Source organism: Alligator sinensis, unplaced genomic scaffold (genome assembly GCF_000455745.1).
Source record: "Alligator sinensis unplaced genomic scaffold, ASM45574v1 scaffold1322_1, whole genome shotgun sequence".
In the NCBI taxonomy this organism is placed as follows: domain Eukaryota; kingdom Metazoa; phylum Chordata; order Crocodylia; family Alligatoridae; genus Alligator; species Alligator sinensis.
The window spans coordinates 1,286,415-1,307,112 of record NW_005842116.1 but is presented as its reverse complement, the minus strand read 5'-3'; the positions used below and the strand labels follow the sequence as shown (position 1 = coordinate 1,307,112).

At 53.3% G+C, this 20,698-nt stretch overlaps 1 protein-coding gene and 1 long non-coding RNA gene across 3 annotated transcripts in view; one reads left to right on the top strand and one right to left on the bottom strand.

Annotated features, from left to right (window-relative positions):
- The window catches only part of KLHDC8A (kelch domain containing 8A), a 37,414-nt gene extending 18,717 nt beyond the window's left edge, over positions 1-18,697 (bottom strand). Inside the window, exons 1-5 of one of the 2 annotated variants that reach the window (XM_025205521.1) lie at positions 18,594-18,697; positions 13,753-13,970; positions 7,731-7,971; positions 4,963-5,027; positions 4,325-4,758 (exon numbers count right to left, since the gene is read on the bottom strand). In XM_025205521.1, the coding sequence (XP_025061306.1) occupies positions 4,325-4,703 (379 nt within the window). In that variant the 5' untranslated portion in view covers positions 4,704-4,758; positions 4,963-5,027; positions 7,731-7,971; positions 13,753-13,970; positions 18,594-18,697. The remainder of the gene's footprint in view (positions 1-4,324; positions 4,759-4,962; positions 5,028-7,730; positions 7,972-13,752; positions 13,971-18,593) is intronic. The other variant, XM_006024763.3, reaches the window with a different exon arrangement.
- On the top strand, positions 13,314-20,450 carry LOC112550464. The gene is made up of 4 exons (XR_003094334.1): positions 13,314-13,425; positions 14,058-14,134; positions 19,750-19,951; positions 20,213-20,450. It is a non-coding gene; the product is annotated as an uncharacterized LOC112550464 (long non-coding RNA).
- The last annotated feature ends 248 nt before the right edge of the window (positions 20,451-20,698 follow it).

The window sequence follows — 20,698 nt, the reverse complement described above, 5'->3', positions numbered from 1 at the left end:
GGTGCGGAGTCCGGAGAAGGCAAATCCTCGGCTGGGCTGGACTTCAGCTAGGAGTCCTTCCACCCGGCAGCTGTTTCGGGTGCGGTGAATGTGCAGACGGGTGGCCGTGCCCCGGTACATCACTGTCTACCCCGGGACACAGCGCAGCCGTGCCCTGGGAGCCCCTCTTGTTGCCCCAGTCGGGCTCGAGGAACAGGGCTGCACATGGGTTGCGCTGGTTGTTGCTGCAGGTTTTAGCAGCAGGAGCCGCCTCAATCCAGAGAGCGGCAGAAAAGTCGGGCCCTGCCCAGGCAGGGGGGAGAGGAGTGGAGAGGGCAGCCCCCCCACGCGGTGAAGCCCCCCGCCGCAGCCGAGACGGGATGTGTAGAGGCCGTGCCCCCGGGTGCGGCAGAAAAGCAAGCAGTGGAGTGCGGCTCTGTGGCCCATTGCACTGCCCCCGGGCCCAGCGGTGAGCAGGTGCCCCGGCTGCCCGGGGCGATCCTAGCGCAGGGTGCAGCCAGAGGGCTGGGAGGAGAGGGGCTGCCCCCGTTCCTTATGCATCTGATTTCCCTCTGGTGCCCAGGGCTGATTGCTGTTAAAACACAGAGCACTGGCAGAAAACTGGGAAACCCTGATGTTCAAGGGAACACCCCACTCTTACACCAGCAAAACACTCAGGCAGGCTGGTTTGTTCTCCCTGCGGAGCTGGAAAGCTCCAGCCAAATTAGGACTTGAACTCACAGTCTTTGCTACCTAAAGTAGCACCCTTACCACCAGACTACCAGGGAAGGCTGAAAGCTGCTCCAGCCCTGGGCCCCTTGAGGCGCATCGGCCAGGCCCCTCCAATGAACGAGAATGGCGCCTCCCCACAAAAAGAAGGAAAGGCTGGGATCTGAACCCAGGACCTCAGCACCCATACTGCAAGGCCCTGCACTGTGCACCACAGGACCCTGCTAGGCCTGACCTTCACTTCTGGGCCCCTTGACTCTTTCCATGCAGACACACTGGCCCCACTACAAGAGGAGCCCCAGGAAAGCTGCTGCCCCTGCCTGCCTCGTGGCCAAAGCCCCATCCTTTCAGGCAGGGTCAATGACTTTGACTGCACAAGGCCAGCATCCTCTAGCCCTGGCTTTCACTCTTGCTTTGCCCAGGTGCTGTGGGCCAAGGGCCATCATATTTGCCATGCCGGAGAGGACTTGATGCAGCCACCCATATTTGAGTACGGAGGCGGGGAGGTCTGCCTTTATTTGGGGTCATGGTGCTCCCTGGGAAAAGTGAAGCCACTGGGGACATCCCCCTGGGCTGCGGGGAACAGTTGTCTGTGGCTGCTCAGCAGGGACCGCTGCGGGGTCCCAGCTCCTGTGCGACCCCAGTCAAGGGGGTGCAGAGAAGAGGGGCTCGGGGGCCTCCAGCCGCAAGGGAATCAGGACCCCCAGCCTGAGCTTTACAGCACCGTGCCCCGGCCCCCCAGCTCTCGGGGAGACCTGGGGCTGGGGGGCAGGAGCGACCTCGGGCTGCCCTTGGGGAGCTGGACAGCCGCGTCCTGCAGAGTGCGGATATGTGGGGACCCAGGGAAAGCTGCCTACCCACATACTCTCCCCGGGCCTCCTCTGCTGTGCGCTGGGGGCAGAGCCTTGCTCCAGCTGTGGGGGACCTCTGAGCCCAGGGGACCGGTGCTCCCCACCCAGGGCTGCACATGAGCTCCACTGCCCTCTCCCCTGCCCGGTGCTGGATCACAACCGCCCCCCCACCCCGGGAGTAGGCTGGAGGCAGACCTGCCTGCAGCACCCCCTCCTCCAACCCTGTCCAAGGCAGGAGCCTGCTCTGGGCATGGCCCCTCCACCCCTAGGGAGCTTTGCCCCCGCCCTGGGCCTGCCCCCGAGAGCCTGGGACTCCTGCAGGGAGCCAGGACCTCCCTCTTGGAGTGGGGTGGGCGAGGGAAGGACCCCCGGGACCTGCTGCACTGCAGACCCGCCTGGCTGCCCCGGTGGTGCAGCAGCCCCAAGGGTGCTGCAGGCCTGGGGCTCCCACGCTGGGGATGCTCTAGCAGCTCCACCCCTGGCCTCGCAGCACCAGGTAGGTTTGAGACACATGGAGGGGTCAGCTGGGGGAGCTTCCTGCCCCGCACAAGGTGCCCCTGCCCTGCCCTCCTGCCCAGGCACTGCCCGCACCCTGAGGCAGCAGCACCTCGCTCCAGGCTGGGACGAGCTCCTGGCCCTGCGGGGCAGGCGGCTCCTCCTGGCCTCCCCTGCTCGAGCTGCGGATATGTGGGGATCCAGGGAAGGCCACCTGCCCAAATACTCTCCCCGGGGCCTGGTTCAGACTAAGGTCGAGTTGTGGAGCTGCCTCTGGGGCCCTCAAAAGGCAAAGGCCCATTACCTGGGCTGCCACTCGCAAAACCCAAACCAGCACCCCAGGGCTTCTGTCCTCATAGAGGGGTCACAACGCTGTCCCCAGGACGCCGCTCACCGCCCCAACGAGCTTCTCCAAAGGTGCACAGGAGCTGCGCAAGGGTCAGGCCAGCGGCCCCTGCCATGGGACGCCCTCCTCCACCCTGCGCTGGGGGCAGAGCCTTGCTCTGGCCATGGGGGCCTCTGAGCCCAGGGGACCAGTGCTCTCCCCCAGGACTGCACACAAGCTCCTCCGCCCTCCTGGCAGGGTGTCCTCCCCTGTGTTGGATCATGAGCACACATGGCCGCAGCCTGAAGGCAGACCCACCTCTTCCAGCCCCTGCTCCAAGGCAGAAACGTGCTCTCACTGTGGCATGGCCCCATCTACCCGCTATGTGACCCTTGCCCCTGGTTGTGTGCCTGCTTCTCTGGGAGCCCAGGACTCCTGCAGGGAGCCGGGACCTCCCTCTTGCTGGGGAAGCCCCCTGGGACCCCTGCTGAACTGGCTCTGTGGGGGCTGCTTGAACCCCTGGGCACAGGCAGGGCTCCCTGAGGGTCTGGGAGGCGCTCCCTGCCCCTTCCCGAAGGCTGCCCCTGCCCTCCTGGCTCAAGCACTGCTCCGAGTGCCTCCTTAGGCACCCATTGGAGCCCTGGGGTTCAAGCTCTGGGAGGAGATGGGGCTTGCTCCTGCCCCTGCCTGCTCAGGCACTAAGTACCTCCCTGGTTGAAGGCTCAGGGCTGTGCAATGGCCTCACCTGAGCCCTAGTCAATACTCACACCTCCTTGTGGCCACGGGCCCAGCTCAGTTATTGTGGCCTGAGCCTGGCCCAGCCTGGGCTTCCTGGCCCAGAGCAGCACCAAGCGCCGGGAAGGGAGTCAGGGCAAGTCCAAGGCACTTGGTCCTGCCCCAGCTGCACTGCAGCCATGCTGGAGGCTGTGGTGCTGCCCGCAGGGCCAGCCCAGCTTAGGGCATTGGAGCAGCAGTAGGCAGTGCCCGGCTGCCCCAGGAGCACCCTGGGCCCCACACCCTGCGGGCACGCAGCACCCCAGCCCCTCTGCCCCACGCACACAGCTGCAGGGCCAGCGCGGGGTGCGGAGCCATCTCAGCCCCGGTGCAGGCTCAACCCAGGTTCAGCAATGGGCCTTGCCCCGGTGGTGCAGCAGCCCCAAGGGTGCTGCAGGCCTGGGGGTGCCCACCCTGGGGATGCTCCAGTGGCTCCAGCCCCAGCCTCGCAGCGCCGGGTAGGTTAGAGGCAGCGAGGGGGTCTTGACAGCCTGGTTTGCAGAGGCGCCAGGTGCTCCTCACTCCCACGGATATCCGCGAAGTCTCCAGCAGTCAGCGCCTCTGCAAACTGGGTTAATGGGCCTCAGAAATAAATGTAACCAGAAACAACCTGGATCTAGAGGGGATTTACTGGTGCACTTGTGCCCTCCGCTGCTCTGATTCCTGATCCACTCAAAGTTTAAAACCACCTGCCCGGCAGTAGTGGTAGCATTTCTATTCAGGCAGTGCTGAGGGAGTTACTTGACTACATGGCTCATTATAATCTACCTGACCCCTTCTAAACTCTTCATTCCACACGTGGTAATGACCCTCTTTTCGTTTAATAGTCTTCATACTCCACCAATCAAGACATCCTTGGTTGTGCAATTCTACTGTCTGGTCGCTGCTCCTGGTAATGAAACTCCTATTTCAAAACCCTGCAGATTGTTTGGAACTCATTCCAATTAAGTTATATTTGTTTTTACTTCAATCTTAAACTAAATGTGTTCTCTAAGTGTGTGTTCTCTTTCAGGTTGGCTGAACTCCTCCGGCAGGCTTTAAACTAGACTCGTCAGCGGAAGGAGTCCCCCCTTGCCCCTGGAGCCCTTCTGCCCAGCCCACTCCTCTCTGCCGTGCTCCCCACACCTCCCCGCCAGCCACACGCCTGCAGTAGCAAACAAATTCTCCTTGCCTTTCGCGGTCACCGAGATGCCCATCGCTGCTTCCCTCAGGGAGTTCCTCTTCTTCCACTTGCCCTCGTCGATGTTGTACATCTCCACGATCTTCAGGGGCATCTGATTCACTCCAACCCCTCCGATCACCATGATCCGCTTGCCCAGGGTGGCCACCGCTACCCCAGCCCGGGCCGTGGGCATGGGAGGGAGGGAGTTCCACTGGTCGGCTTCTGGGGAGTACACCTCGAAGCAGTCCATGGGGACACCATTGTCATCGCAGCCCCCGATGGCAAAGACCTGCCCTCCCACTTCCACCAAGGAGCAGTAGACCCTGCGGCTGGGGAGAGGCGCCAGGGTTTTCCACTGGAAGTCTTTGATACTGGCCACTTCCATCATGCACCGTCAGAGGCGAGGGCAAGCATGTGCTGTGCCTGCCAGGGGGCTGGCTATGCTGCAAAACACAGGGAGAGAAAAGCATCGCATGCAGGCAAATGCAACAGAGAGAAGAAACCCGCACCCCCAGAGATCTGGGCAGCTGGGAGCGCAGCGAAGCCTCCACAATCAATACCTCCATGTCCATGCAGTCTCCACAATCCCTGGGATCTAGCTACCGCACACACATGCACACGCACACACATGGAAGCAGGGCCAGTACCTTTCAGCGCATCTCCATTAATCCTGCAGTTCCCCATCCACCAGAGGCTCACACAGAGACCAGTCCTAAAAAGGAAAGGCAAATAAGGTTGGATTCAGTTCGTTAACCCAGTTTCCCGTGCATCCCCGCCCCCGAGTGACATTCAAAGAAAAGATGCTGCAAACTGTCGGCTCTCTGCCTGGCTCAGGGGTTTCCTGGCTTAGAAGGAACTTTTCTTTGTTGAATTCTTCTCTGATATGATTGCTCTCCTTCGTTATTCCTGCCCGGTGTCTACCACATCCTGCGCCCGCAGAGAAGCCTGCCCGGGGAACCCATGCTGGGGGCATCCAGCGTGCAAGCCCTCCAGCCCCGCAGCCACGGCTCTCCGGCTGTTCCTCGCGCACTGTTACAGCTGAACTGTAAGGGATCCAAAGAGCAGCCCATTAAGAGAGAGTGAAAGGCACAAGCTCCCATTGTAGTCCCAGGATTATTGTTCCCTCTCTCCGAGTGGCTGTTAAACATGCAGATGAGATGAATAAATGAAGGGAGAAAGAGAGACACAGGAGGGGATTGAGCAAGGCAGCTGCCCACCCACACACCTAGGCATGAATAGGGGCACGCTGCATGGAGAGCTCAACCTTCCTTACATAACCGGAGCTGCTTTGTAGTTGGTCTCAAAGTCAAGTCGGGTTTCTCCCTCCCCTCACCCTCCACAAACACAGACAGCCACGCAGCGTGGGTTGTGGGCACGCACCCGGCTGCGGCATACAACATTTCTCTCCAGGCATCCCAAGCTGGTCCCTGCAGCTTGGGCTTGTGGTGTTAGGGATGAGCAGATATTTGTGAATAAAGGAAGCACGCACGGATGTTTACTGGCCTGCGCAGCAAAACCCTTTGTCCCCATTGCCCTGGCTCTATTTGACATTTTGGTACCCAGTACTTAGCGCTGGTAGGGCTGTCGTGGTGACATCTTCACCAAGGAGGGGAAGGACAGGGAGAATAGGGAGCCTGGGGTCACACGGGATGGGAGACAGAGTGAAAGCAGGAATCCAGACCCCAGCTCTGCTCTGTCTGAGCCGGAGCCCCCTTCCACTAACTCTTGGAAACCCGACTGCCCTGGAGATGTTCTCATCAAACTCCTCTGTGCTGCCATGGATGGAGGCTGACTCCCATCACCTCTCCTCGCCTATTGTCTTAAGGCTGAACACGGCGTCCATGTCTCTTACAGAGAGGGGTGCAGGGTCAGCGACCTCTATTCCTAGGCAAGGTCAAGTCAAGCAAAGCAAGAGACCCTCTGTGGTCCCTGAGAGGGCCAACTGAATTTCCTCTCTGTCACCAGGACCGGGGAAGAAGCAAACAGCTTGCCACCAGGCACCCTTGCACTGCACGAGCAGGGGACCGGCACCCTCCTCGTGGAGGTTGCACTGCCATTTGCAGTCCTATAAATCATGGCTGTGGACCAAGAGCTCGCAGGCTCCAGCTATCTCCAGGGCTAGGCTCTATCGCAGGACATCCTAGTATCCCACAGCCCATCTCAGCAGCAGCCAGACCCCAGCGTTAGACGCCGCGCACAGTCTCGGGTGGGTCTTGGTGCACAGACAGTGCAGGAAGCACTTCTGCCTCTGGTCCTGGCTGCACCTCTTCAGATCTCCCCGCCATGGAGCCCTTCCACAGCGAGAGCAGATTGAGAGAGTCTGTAGCCTAGCAACAACCACCTACAACTCCCTTTAATCACCCATCGTTTCGGATCTGAGCCGGGATCGTGATGTGCTCGGTGAACCACACGGAGCACATTCTCAACAGGAGGAGAGAAGGGCCAGAGGGTCTTAATGCTAGAGGGACCAGGGCAATGAGGAAGACCCTGGATGGTCAATTTTGTCCTCCTGAGGTGAGCATTGCAGCTGACAGCCCCAAAGAGCCTTTACTAAGCAGAGCCCCTTAACAGAGCTGGGCTCTTTTCCTGCCTCTGCCACTGCCCTGCTCCCTGACCTTGGGCAAATCACATCATCCCTCTATTCTTCCCATCAATAAAGAAGGACTACAGATACTGACCTTTACAAAGCCAACTAAAAACTGCTGATGGAAGGCACGATACAAGTGCTGGGGACTTATTTTAATTTATGCCCTACAGCAAAAGTACAAAGCGAACTTTCTGGCGATGGCTCTGCTCCTCTTTAGGGCGAGTGCCAGGACTATGCTCAAATACATTTCTATATACTTAGATGGGAACAAAAGTATCAGTGCTTCTGGCTCTCTGGACCATGCATGTATTGGCCAGGAAGCAGGAATCCGATGGGTGGCCACTACCACTTAGCACAGTCCAGCACCATTGAGGCAGCAGGGCTCCAAGGAGGAAAATCCATGGAAACCCCCAAGTGCAAGGACTTGTGGCATGGAGGAGCTGTCCCTGGCCCAGCTGCCTGGTTACGGACGCTCAGTAGGGGTGGAAGTGAGAACGTGGCCCAGGGCAGACACTTCCCATGCAAGCTTCCTTCTCACATGGCAGGCTCCCTAGTGCATCTCACTCCAACAAGGGAAGTTTAGGTTGGGTATTAGGAAAATCTTTCTTACTAGGAGGGTAGTAAAACACTGGAATGGGTTACCCAAAGAGGTGGTGGAGTCTCCATCCTTGGAGGTGTTTAAGACCCGGCTAGACCAAGCTTTGGCTGGGATGATGTAGCTGGGGCTGGTCCTGCTTTGAGCAGGGGGTTGGATTAGATGTGATCTCCTGAGGTCCCTTCCAACCCACATCGTCTATGATTCTAGATCACGAGGGGCACGGGCCTGACCTTAAGTGTGCCGAAGGAGATGAAAGCCTCTCCACTGACACCGCTAGACTTGGGATCAGGCCCTTTGTGAGGACAACTTTGCAGAGACCTGCCAACTTCATTCCAGCTGTGACCACAGTCAAACAGAGCCCAGGTGTCCAGAGAGTCTGGTGCATTAATCATCTACACAGCTGATGTTCAAGCTCCGTCTGAATTCAGCTGCCTTGGCAGGAAAACAGTCTCCTGTCCTTCCCCTCCTCCTCTGAAACAGAAAGCAAGGTCAGCCTAAAACACTGCATCACAGGCCTTCTCCCCTCTCTCAAGGATCACTAGACTTTTTTTTCCCCTTTTTTACACGAAAGCAATCACCGTGCTGAGCCTCAAGAGCGTGGAGCTGTCACCAGTGTGCTGAGCCAACACCCCCAACATCCTTCAGCCATTTTCCTCCTCATCTACTCCCAGGCAACTGGAATTATCACTTAATTATACCAAACAAATTGGAAGCGCTAACATTTTTTCCCCCTAAATGGCTACATTAAAACAAAAATGAATGGTAATTGCTTTCCTATCAGAGGCGATGGCAGATGAGAAGTTCTCCCCAGGACGCTGAGACAGCTGCCAGAACAGCCCAAATTGTTGCCGCCAGGATAAAAGCACCCAGCAGCATGGCACCTCTGGGCGCTCAGAGCTCGCAACAGGGGCTGGGACACCAAAAGGAGAATGGTGGGGTTGCGGGGCATGGGTGGAGAGGGGAAGAAACTTGTACCTGCAAATGAGGAAATATAGGGAATACGTGAGATGAGACTGACCTGGGCTGAGGGGCCTTAGCAGCTTTGCAGAATTCGGTCCCTAACTTCCTATTCTAATACCTTAAATAACAACCACTTGGCAGCTCTAACCGACAACACTGTGGCTCCTTGCCCTCGAGTTTCAGTTTCAGCTTCTGGTTTAGTACCTCACGGGACATCCCACCATGCATCATTAAAGCCATTTATTACACAGTGGGGCCACAGCCACAGCTGGAGTACATGGGAGCAGCTCCAGGAGAGTCACCAGGGCTCTGTCGGTCTCATCAGGCCGAGTGAACGGCTTTATGATGATACCCTGTTTTTCATGCCACGCTTGTTTGCAGTCATTTGCTTTTCCAAAAGCTGAGCATGCTCTGCCGCTTGGTAAGCTGCAAGGGGTATTATCAAGATGGACCGATCGAGCACGTAAGAAAGCAGAAGTCTCTGCATACACGCAGCTTAGCTGGAACGCAGGTAATCCCTTTGCACTCCCCTTCCCATAGCAGATGGGTTTAGTAGGGTGTCACGCGCCAAGGGTAGAGCTCACCAGGCTGCCGAGGGGCAGCTCAAGGCCTAGGCACCACTTAAATCCTCAGTCTTTGTGCAGCGGCTCTTTCTCGGGGTGTGAAAGTTTCCCTTTATCCTCCATGACTCAGATGTTGCTCCCACCACGCTAGTGCATGACTCGAGGGAGACTGGAAAGAGGAGCGAATCTATTTTCCCTCTCCAAAGTGGGCGAAGTGCAAAGGGGCCCTACAAGTGGAAAAATAACTGGGATATTCTTAATTTCATGCCCCCGGTGAGGAAATCCAGATATAGCCGAGCTGTCGCCGCATCTCTCTCGCAGGGAAACTCTATCAATTTCCGCGGAGCTTTATAAGGGCTCGAGGTGCCACCGCATTTCCTAAAAACCATGGTATCTCATTCTGATCTCATACCGCCTGCAAAAAGGTGACTCTTTGCTCTGCTGACGTCAGTGGATGTACTCTTGATCGACACCGGTGGAACTGGAGGGGAGTGAAGCTCAAAACCCATCAAAATCCCTTTGAGAACCGGGCTCTTAAAATATCACTGTGCCCCAGACTGACTCTGGCCTGCCAAAGCTTGATGCCTCCCCCACCAGCGCTGTGGAGTGGGCTGGAAAGATAGGTGCAGATGAGCTGCCAGCCTGACAGATAGACACATCACTGGAGCGGCTACTCCCCCTCCAAGAGAAAGCTCTCGTGCTCACCAGAAAGTCAGCCAGATAAGCGCCGTGCAGCGCTGCGGCGTGCCCGCCGAGCTGTCAGGGGGGCTCTAACGCTTAGATGTGAAAAACATGACATCAGGCCGATTCCAATAGCTGGAGCAATAATTATTCTCAGCGCACTGAGGACTGTCACAGCAGCAGAGGCAGAGACAGGGAACAATAGGTCGGGAATGGTATGCAAACACTGGGGAGAGATTGCCGCTCCTTTCCCCAAGCACGGCGTCTCCACTTGCAAGCGAGCTGCTTCATCTCAGTTCTACCGGCTGCTCGTGCTCTATTAAATAAAGAGCAGGAGAGACTAGAGACAGCATGGGACCGAGATACAGACACTGTCTACTGGAGATGCTGCAGAGCGGGGAGCTGAGCTTGGGTTTGCTCCGTGGATGATGTGGTGGAGGGGCACATTTCAGGGGGTTGTAAGTCGCTGTGCAGCACGGGGGAGTGTGGGGGTTCCTGGTTCCCCCATTAAGGAAACACCATTGTACCTGGTGGCAGGAGAGAGGCCGGAGGGACAAGCACGTAGCCGACTGACCCATCCTGTGACACGGTCGGTGTTGGAGCCCAGGTCTCCCCAAGGGTGCCTGCTCTCTCGCTAGGTAGGAGGGAGGCTTTGCACTTGCTGTTCAGCAAGTACCTGCCAAGGTAATGTATAGTAAACCTCCCACTTAGCTGCTGGAGTGGCTTTATGCCCACTTTTTGGAAATGGGAGACCCCTCCCTGGCTTGCCCCTGGGGCCTTATAGCTAAGGGCAAGCAAAACTCGGGGGCATCCGAACCCCAAGCCTCCGGGCTTGGGCCTGCAAGTAGGATGCACGCCAAAGGATTTGGAAACATCCGAGGCCTCAGATGTGGGTGGAGGATGTTTGCCGGCAGTAGGGCCACTTATGGTTCTGGCCCGATTCTTGGATTTGGAATTCATTTGGTTGATTTGGCTTGGAATATGGAAAATTAAAAAAAAACAACCAACCATGTCTACTGCCTGAACCAAGCTCAAGTGAAGTCAGCGGAAAGACTCTTACTGGCTTCAGCGTACTTTGAAATAGGTCCTCCTTGCTTAACTACTTCCGGAGACCACCTGCAGTATCTCTGCACATGCCCTGAAGGATGATCACTCTGATAACCCTCCTACTCTCCAGGTAAAGACTCCCAGGGACATGGCAAACTAGGCTCAAGTCAGTGGAGTCACACCAGGGCCGAGGTAGCCCCTGGCACAGTTGAACCCTACTTCTCCTAATGGGAAGGTCACCTGCAAAGGGGCTGGGGGCTTGAGCGATTTGTGCTGATGAAGCAGTTCCTTTGAGATCACTGTTGGAGCAGGGGGCAGCAAAACCATAGACTTGTCCTAAGAGCACGTGTCTGCCCTGGTGCATTTTCTCTCTGTAGAGAAGAGAAAAGCAGCAATCTGAGCGAGGATGAAAACGAGAGAGACAGAAATTGCTAAAACCGAACAGGAAGCTTGCGGAGACCAGAACGTGACCAAACAAGGGAGCAGATGCACGAGTATGTTCCTTGACCTTTTCCTCCGGTGTCACATGCCCAAGAAGTCACCAGGATGTGACAGCTTTTAAACAAACACATGCTGTGTCTTGAAATGTTCCAGACAGAGGAATGTCCTGCGAGCCTCGGGATGAGCTATGATCATCAACATCAGCTGCTTTTGCTCATTTAAAACCAATTTGGTGCAAGTCACACACACTTTCTCCTCGCTGCATGGGGGACACTGTAGTGCAGTACTAGGAAGGGCAAACCTAGGACAGAGGGTCGGAGCATTTGTCAACAGACTTCAGAGACAGAAAAACCCATTGAGAACAGAATTAGATGCTCCCTGCCTATGATTTTTTTGCACACAGAGGAGTGTTTGTACAGCTAGAGAGTTACTTCAAGGGACTTCGAAGTTGATAGTGTGACTCTGAGCTAGCTATACCCCACGCCGATTAAATGCAACAAGGTGACAGTGCCTTGTCACCACTAGGATTGTAGGTCAAGATTCCCGTCCTCACGTGGTAATGCATCTTTAGGGCAGGAAAGACACAGCCAAGGAGAGAAGTGGGAAATGCACTACTGGATGGGTTAGCAAAAAAACTCAGCACTATGTTTCCCAGTGCTCAGCACCAGCCAGGAGGCAGGATGTCCCGGTGAGCTCAGCTCCTATTTAGCCACCAAAATAATGCCCTCTGCCTTAGAAGAGCAAGGCACCCAGCGGCCCCATCATAACACCAACGGGGAGTTTCCAACCCGTGCATACAGCTCTACTAAAAACCTTGCTCTCTGTGTTGGTGCCTTGTGAAAGCTGGCATTGAGCCTATGGGGGCCAGGCCCCCACCTTCAAGGCCCCCCTGCTTTCTAGTGTGATCCTGCTAAAAGAAAGCCTTCTCGCTACTGTCTCTACCCTCCTGGAGGATGCTTCGGGATTCAGCCCTACCATGTGTGTGGATAGCATTCAGATCCAAGGATAGGAGGCCTTTCTTAAGCTTAGAGGATTATTGTATTATTATCCCGGCCCAAGAAGCATTGAGTTACTAGCCTGTGCTTTCAAATGACCCCAATTTAAACCGCGTTTCAGGTGAAAAGGCTTTAAATCACGCTCAAAACTGGGATTGCGCTGCTAACATTATTTCCCTCTTGCACAAACCCTGACAGCAGAGGTTTTTAAATTAAATGTATGTTCTGTTTAAGCCTGACATTTTTTGACCTCCCATCAAGTTGAATCGAGTTTCCCTTCCATGGCAACAGTTACCAAAAAAATAAAAAATCCCCTCGACAACAAAGCCCCGGCAACCCTTATTTCTGGGAGAGTGACATGGCTGGAAAAATTGTCGAGGGGAGGAAAGATGCTTCTGCTGGAAAGGGAAGGAGGGGGGAAAAGACGTTCCCTACAAGGGGTCGTTCATGTTGCCCATTCCCAGCCTAGAGAATATACCCACACACATTTCTCACATGCACATGCATGCTGTTTTAATGCAGGGCCAGGAGGCTATGAATGATTTAACCTCCTGCCTGGTTTTATCCCCATTACCGGTCCCTTGGGATTATCTGCAGCCTCATCGTGCCAAATGTAATTTCCTGATGTTGCTAAACAGGAGGGGGACAGAGAGGCCAGCGGAAGGAAGCACTCCACAGTTAACAGCAGGGCCACGGTAAATCCGGAGGAGCCCTGACAGGGGCAGCTAGCATGGCATGGGATAGGAAGAAAGGTTGCAAACTATCCCTTTTCCCTGTATGGTCAGGGAGCCCAGAACAAGGCAGGACTTGATGGAGCGTCTGACGGATGCTGAAGTTTGTCTCATGAGAGACTTAGGGCTATATAGTGACAGTGAGGGGACAAGTCACCCATCTCATACCTGGCCTGACATACCTGCGTCCCAGCCAGGTCCCTTGTCCCCACCCCCTTCACACCACCTCCGAGTCAGCAGCGTGCTATTAATTCCCCCGGGTCACACAAGCAAGAATCACATGAACACCCGGCAGTGCCACCGATGGCGCTTGCCAAGATCTAAGCCTTGCAATGTTGAGGCAACCGTTTTAAATGCAACTCAATTGCTCAGGCCAGGTCTTCAGCTGGGACAAATCAAACACGGTTGCATCAGCTTCACCCAGTTATCCCAGCTAAGGAGCCGGCTGCTTATGGTCCGACCTGCAGAGGAACAAACTGACAGCATCCACCTCTGGCCTACTGCGAGGTGAGTGGCCATCCCTCAAACCCAACCTCAGGGGACACAAAGCAGTAGCGTCCTCTGAGAATAGATGCATGCTGCAACCTTGGCTTGGCGGCTATTAAAAAAGCAGAAACATCGCTGCCGAAGCCTGACCCACATATTTATTTTTGATAACATGGTTGCTCTGAAAGATTCAGCTCAGGTGGCATCTTAAAAAGCCGGCTGGCGTGCAGAGGAAGCTGCTCCCCTTGCAATGCACGCAGACGCGCGCACACGCTAAGACCCCAATGACCTCCGGCGAATGGCTCTCTCTCAGTGCTAAAGAATACTTCAGGAGTGTCTTGTACTTACAGTCTCCAAGAGGCAGCGGTGGGTCCCTGGGATGCCTGGCGCTATTAGAAATGCTTTGCAGCGCTAACGTAAGGCAGAGTAATGCAGCTCCTGCAAAGGCAGCTCTCCGTCTCACTTCTCTCACACATCCATTCTCATTCTCTCTCTCTGCCGATCTCTCTCCGTCTCTGGAGGTTACAGCCCCTGTTAAGAGCAAAGCGAACCAAGCCAGAAGAAGCCTGGGATAGGGAGGGAGGGAGGGAGGAATAAAAAAAAAAAAAACAGGCTACATAAATCCAATGGCCCTAATCTTTACTTTCCTACAGGAGAGGAAAAACAATTACAGGCAGAGGACTCTCCATCTGCTGTGGTGACCTGTATTTTCTTCTGTGCCTGGAGTGAGGTGTGTGTGTGTGTGTTGGATTATGAGACCCATGCGAAGCCTTTTATGGATGTTTTACAACAGGGTCTTCTCCCTCCCCTCCAACTGCTAAGAAAACAAAACTATTGGGAAAGGGAGGCAGAAGACCGACAATGGGAGAGGCAGCACCGAAGAGCAGGAGCCGTCTCCCCGTCACGCACAGCCCCGAGGATGGGAGCTCAGTTCCCTGGACCCCAGTGTTATGTCTGCTCACGGCAGGGCTGTAATGAGCTTGGGGACTCGGGAACATCTCACGAGGCTGCCCGTGGGGTCCCTTCTTCTAGGCCAGTAGTTCTTCACCTTTTCAGACCCCAGGCCTCTCCCCATCCCTTATTTGAATTGAGCAGCACCCCATTTCAAAACCTACTCGAGATCATTTCTTGACTGCAGAAATATAACAGAGCAATTCTCCTGTTGCAAAAAACTCACAAAGACCATGGTGGGTCAGATACCTTTGGACACTGTGCACTCCCGTTTGCAAGCTCTGGGTTTATCTTGCGACTCACATGTAGGGTGTCTAACACACAAGTACCTTCAATCGGAGGTCGCAAATGTGGCTTTATCACGGACACCGTTACATCACCGATTCTGAGATTGATTTTTGCTTGTGAACCGCTGCTTCCCTGCCCAGCACCACCTTTCTGGGCATCTGAGCTCCTGACCTACACGTCAGTGCTTTCCCTAAAGGTACTGCAGAATTGTTTGGGATCTGCAAAAAAATACCAGAGGTCATTTCTGTGTAGAGACAGAGAGATCTTTAAAGAGTCTCTGTGGACAGAGTCAGTCCCAGAGGCATGTTTATATGGTGGTCCAGCAGCTGTTCACAGGCAGAGAGAGCTCCCTTCACTATGAGAGAGTCTCACTCATTGTCATTACTGTCGGGCTGCGATAGTCTCAGGTCCCAGGCAAATCATGTGTTGATGATGGTATAAGACAGCTCTCCATGGCATGGGCTCCCACTCACTAAGCGTGTAAGTCCTAGAGATAATGGATTAATTCAGCACCAGTGCGCACCACGCTCATGGACATATAAACAACCACATTTGGGCATTGGTGAGCTTGAACCTACAGCTTTCAGACCTAACAGGACAACTCTCAGCTGCCTAAAGATCAAAGGCAGCAGCCCTTTAGCTATTATCAGCCGTAGCCTCATTATTATGAGAGAAAGCAAAAACCTCAGTCTAGGCCCAAGCTAGTTGTAAACAGTCCAGATTTGCAAAAGGCTTTGGGAGACTCTGACCACAAGTTTCAGGGTCATATTGAACAAGCCAGGGTTATTGTTGCATAGGTAACATGAAGTCCTAGATAGAAACTCTATTTTTAAAGCAACCAGGCCATAAAACATGAGGAACTCAACAACAAGTTGAGTAAAATGACTCCACATGGAAGCAAATTCCCATCCCCTACCAGCTATTTTAATCTCCTATTAGCTTTCCGGTGGGAGGATTTAATTTGCATTTAAATAGAAACCTTCAGAACAGGGCCAGGCTAATGTTAAGATGCTAATTACAAAAGCATTTTCCTCTTTAAAAATTAAAAAAACCCCGTCAAAGTGCATTTTTAATGGGGGGGGGGGCGTTATTAGAGGTTTAGTTTTATTAGACACTTAGTATTTATAAGTTATTATTATTTAACACACTTTACAGCTCAGTCTCAGCAGCTGAAATGCCAGGAATCCAGTAAATTTTGCTAGACCGCAACCGAGTGTTAGGGCAGAGGAAACATCACCTTGTAAGGTCGTCTCAAGCCCTGAAACACCTGGCTGTGTCAAATATGCATTTCAAAGTACTGTGAGAAAGGAAAACTGGCATGTCCCAGCATGGAAATGGCAATTACGGACAGGCAAGTACAATGAGGAGGATGAGCCCAGAGGAAGAAAGCTGCACTTGAGCCTGCATATAATTTCAAGCATGAGAGTCATCCCTCCAAAGTCAAAGGAACTATTTACATGCTTACAGCTATGTGCCTGTGTTAACAGGTCAGGGCCTAGGCAGTTTGCCACGGGTTTCAATGAAGGGTCAGGACCTTTTAGCAAAGATGTCTGGAAGCCATGCAGTGAACCTATTATTTTTCCAACCAAAAAGTGGCATTTTGATTAAACAGAAATTTTCTTCCCATAAATCTCCATTGCAAATGTGTATGGCGAAGGTTTGAATGCAGCGGGGGCACTTTAGCTCTGCAACCTGCCATATGCCAATAAGGGCCTCAGTGGAAATGAATGGGATGGAAATAAATAAAGAAACAATGGAATAAATACACCTTGCTTGAGACCTAGCAGGGAGCACTGGCGCTGAGGATGGGCTGTGCTTGCATCTGGAGAGCCTCTGTTTAGTTAGCATTTTGGGTCCTTGCAACTCGACAGCCTGAGGCAGAGTCACCAGCACTAGCAGAGCGACCAGGGTGGGGGCGAGTCCTGCAGTCAGCTCTGCCCAGAGCATAAGGCAGGTACCAGGCTCTGACGTCAAGATCTTGCCTATGATTTCCACCTGCCTGCACAATAAAATCGCAGCTTCAGTGACCAAGCAGGACTTGCGGCAGGAAGAAGGGCTACCTGCACATCAGCAGCAGAAACCAGAAAGCCAGGAGCCCTGGGGTCCAAATCTCACGAAACAAAACACAACCGTTACTGGCTGCCGGGATGCTCGATGGTACAGCCTTCTGGCTGCAGCCACTAGCAGGGGGACCTGGATTACAGACGTGTTAGCAGGACTCAAATGTCATTCGGCAGAGGGCAGTAATTACACAAACAACTTCGCTTCGCCCTCTGCATAGGGGCCAAAGCCCCAGACCTGCAAACCTCCAAACTGGGAGGAGCAGTTAGATCCAAGTCAGGATCTGAACCTAGATGGGAATGTCACAACTGACTGCCACGTAACCGGCACGACCCGGATTCAAGCTCCAAGCGTTCACAATCCAGATCCGCACTCTGTAGCCCAGACTCCTCTGTCTAACCACGACTATTTCTCTTATTAAGTGTCTGTACAGAGCCTAGCGCACAGTGCCACGTGCTGTTCGGATCGCTCGGGTTTGATTCTGTGGTTTGAAACGTAAAAACAAGACGGTATTGTTCAAAACAATACAAACCGCAACGTCTCCATTACCTTTTTGTAGAACCTCCCAGTTTAAAATGCTCTGGGAAAAGGTCTGACCCTTTTTTTTTTCAATTAGCATTGAACACAGAGATCACTGAGCTCTGCCTTTGCCCTTCACAGCCACTTGTTCCCGTCAGGAAACCGCCAGGCAGCTTATGACTGTTTCATTGCACCCTTGGGTGTGTTGTTGGCAGCAGATTTGTACCTTAGACCTTCATTCACTGTAAGGTGAGTCAGAAAAATGCCAGTGGAGGCCACTCCATTAGAAAACACAGGTCCAGCAAAAGCCAAATGCCTCAAGAAAGGTGTCCGTTCCACAAAAACATTGGGTCTTTTGGGGGAAAAACATTCCAATAATGTTAAAACAACCTGTGGGGATAGCTTCAGGATGAGAAGAAATTAAAACAAAAAACACCCACGTTTTGTGGAGGAGGGGAGGAAATGTCCTTGCAGACTGCACAGGATTCCTCTGGATTCAAAACCAAGTGCTCTCTCAGCTGCTTTCGAAAGTGGAATTGCTCCCCAGCACCTCTGCTTGGGGGGGTTGATGCATACATTTTTATTCACCCAAGTGAAAGATCCAGTCCTGTTAACCAGGCTCAGAAGCCTCCACATGAGGCCAGCCAGGTCTGGACAGAGAAAGAGCGCTCCATCCATGCGGGCACGAGGCATCGATGGAGTCCTGAGCCAGCTGGGGCTAAGAGGATCTAGGGGCTAGGGCCCTGCACAGGGACTCTGGGGACCGCTGCAGATTTGCAGGCAATCTGAGTTTAGTTTCCCCTCCTGTCCTTTTGTCTGTGCACTTGACTCCCCTTTTTTGTGTGTGTGTGTGATAGGGGCCACCCCTTGCCGCGTGGCTGTACAGCACCTAGCATATTGCTATGCTGCTCCTGCTCTTGTGAGTTCCTCTAGCCGAGCGATTCTCACCCACGGTGCCAGGGCACCCTGGGGTGCTGCAACTTCTTTTGAAAGGTGTTGCAGGAATTGTGAAGAGATAAGAGCTGCGAGAGGAGATGAGCAGATACGGGCAAGCTCAGGCTCTTCCTGCCTAGCCATTCCCCCGCCCCTACCAGCCGGCCTCTCTGCAAGGAGGTGAGCACTGCAATAAATAACTTAGTTTGAAACGGGGTGCCGCTCAATTTGCAAAAGTTACGGCAGGGCGCCTCGAGGCGACATAGGTTGAGAAACACTGCTCTAGCTGGTATTAATGCCTCTAATTGCTAAAAGCAAACGCTGTTAGATCCTCACCTTCAAAAGCACCTGGTTCCCCACAGTTTAAATAAAATTAACATTATGACCTTTCAATTGCCAGGCAAGAATTTCTCAGAAGATGAATTCAATGGGCTTACCTTTCCAGGGACAATTAACTGCATCAGGTTAACACCTGCAAAGACAAAAGAAGGGAAATATCAAGCCTGGGGAGGCAGGAGGAGTGGTACTAGATAAATGATTGCAGAGACAGGGAGATCAGTTCCGCCATAAAAATCCAAGGTGTTCAGTCCATGACTGATGACTTCCCTGCTGTATGAGTCAGACCCGACAAGCTGGAAAATAACTGACTGTCTCTTAAGAACTGAGCTTACGTAACAGGCTACAGAGACACCAGAGTCCTCCGACACAAAGGCAGGAGAAGGCTTAGCTTTTTAAACGGGAGAAATTCCACAATACGACGACAGTCGTCAGACTTCTCTCCCGGCATGACGGCCTGCTCTGTAAAGAAAGGGAGACGCGCAGACATGCACACAGACAAAACCTGCTATGGAAACAGACCCATTGGGTGCTAAACTGTGTTGTTACATGAGTTGCGGGGGTAAGAAAAGAAGCGGGAACCAGTTTGATTTGGGAGCTTGTTATACAGTCTGAATAGGGGGAAAAGTGTCAAGTGCACCTACAGCATAAACTGGACAAAATGCATCTGTGGGCTGATTCCAGCTGGTGCTCTCATCCCCAAGGATTATGGTCATCCTGGCATGGAGGCAGGTCCAGCGGTATCTCAGGATGCTTCAGGTCGTTGCAAAGATGGTGGTGGCTCAGTCACCGCTCCTTGCGAATGGGGACCGGTTGTGAAACTTTCCCAGTTTCCTGAAAACAAGACAGAAGATTAAGAAAAAAAAATTTTGTTTTAAGGTTACAAAATAATCCCCCAAACCTGTAGCAGTTTTCTGCAAACCGACATCTGTTTCCATGGGAACCGCAGCAGAGGAGTTGTCGGGACGCTTTTAAATTACACAAATAGGCCAAGTGCTGAGATTTCAAGTTCCCCTCGCCTTAGCACACGCAGCCTGTCAAATACAGGGATCAGGGATGGAATTTTCCATGCACCCCCTTTGCTCCGTCCTAAGCATAATAACAGTCCCAAAGGGAGCCACTTGCCGTTTGGGTGTTCACCAAACCAGATGCTGGTTTGACACACGTGAGCAAAGTCATTTGTTTTGGAGCAGCTATTTGAGGGTGAAATTCCCAGCATATATTAGCCGATACCTAATGGGATTGCTTTATCCTTAGTGTCATGTTGTTTCTGCACTGGCCCCTCCACCTCTGATAGACCCCTTTGCTCAAGCGTCTGGGAAAAGCGGGTAGAGCTGCAGTGATGGGCTGAAGAGGAAGAGGTGGAGTGGGGGGGCAGGAGAACAAGCAACCCCACACAGCCCAGACCCAGACCCAGAGGCTGTGCAGGAATCCAGTGCATGTGGAGATCTGAACCCAGGTAAGGAGTGTAAATTATTTGCAGCATGGAAGAGATGCAGCTGACCCATAACAGTTGCTGCCAAGAGCTGGGGAAGTTAATCTTTGAGCTCAAGTGCTACAGCCCTGCACTTTGGGGCTAAAGATGCTGCTACGCGCTGGACCTGATGATCTTCCGAGGTCCCCTCCAGCCTCACCATGTATGAATCCATAAAGCTATGCTGTGTTCAGTCTCTCCCGGAGACGTGGCAGTCTGACCATTCATTCATTCTCCCTCGTGCAGGGCCGACAGCTAGTTCTGCCACAGCTAGTCACCTTAAGACTTGGAGCCACGAGCCGAGAGCTTCAGGATCTGTCCGAGTCCATACCCCAATGGGAGACCTCCACCAGCTGCGTGTGACCGCTCAGCTAGCACCGAGAGGCATCGTGTCAGCAGGGACAGTGGCGTGAAAAGACAGTGGCTGGAAAAATACATTAAAAACATTCAAAATTAGCCACGGCAAGCTGCGCTTCATTATCAGCAGAACAGCTTTAAACTGCCTAACAAGCTCCACTATAGAGAAGAGATGAAAAATAAGCCATCTGCTTTATCATGCCTTTTATTAAAAAGTCCATGCTTATTTACAGCTGGGAAAAGCTATTTGTTCCTATGGAGAAAGCTTCTGCGGGACATAGCAGGACCTGAAACTGTGGATCATTGTTCACGGTTACCATTGTAATTTTATTCCCAACTCACAGAGAGGGTTTTAATGCCTTCAACGGGGGAACA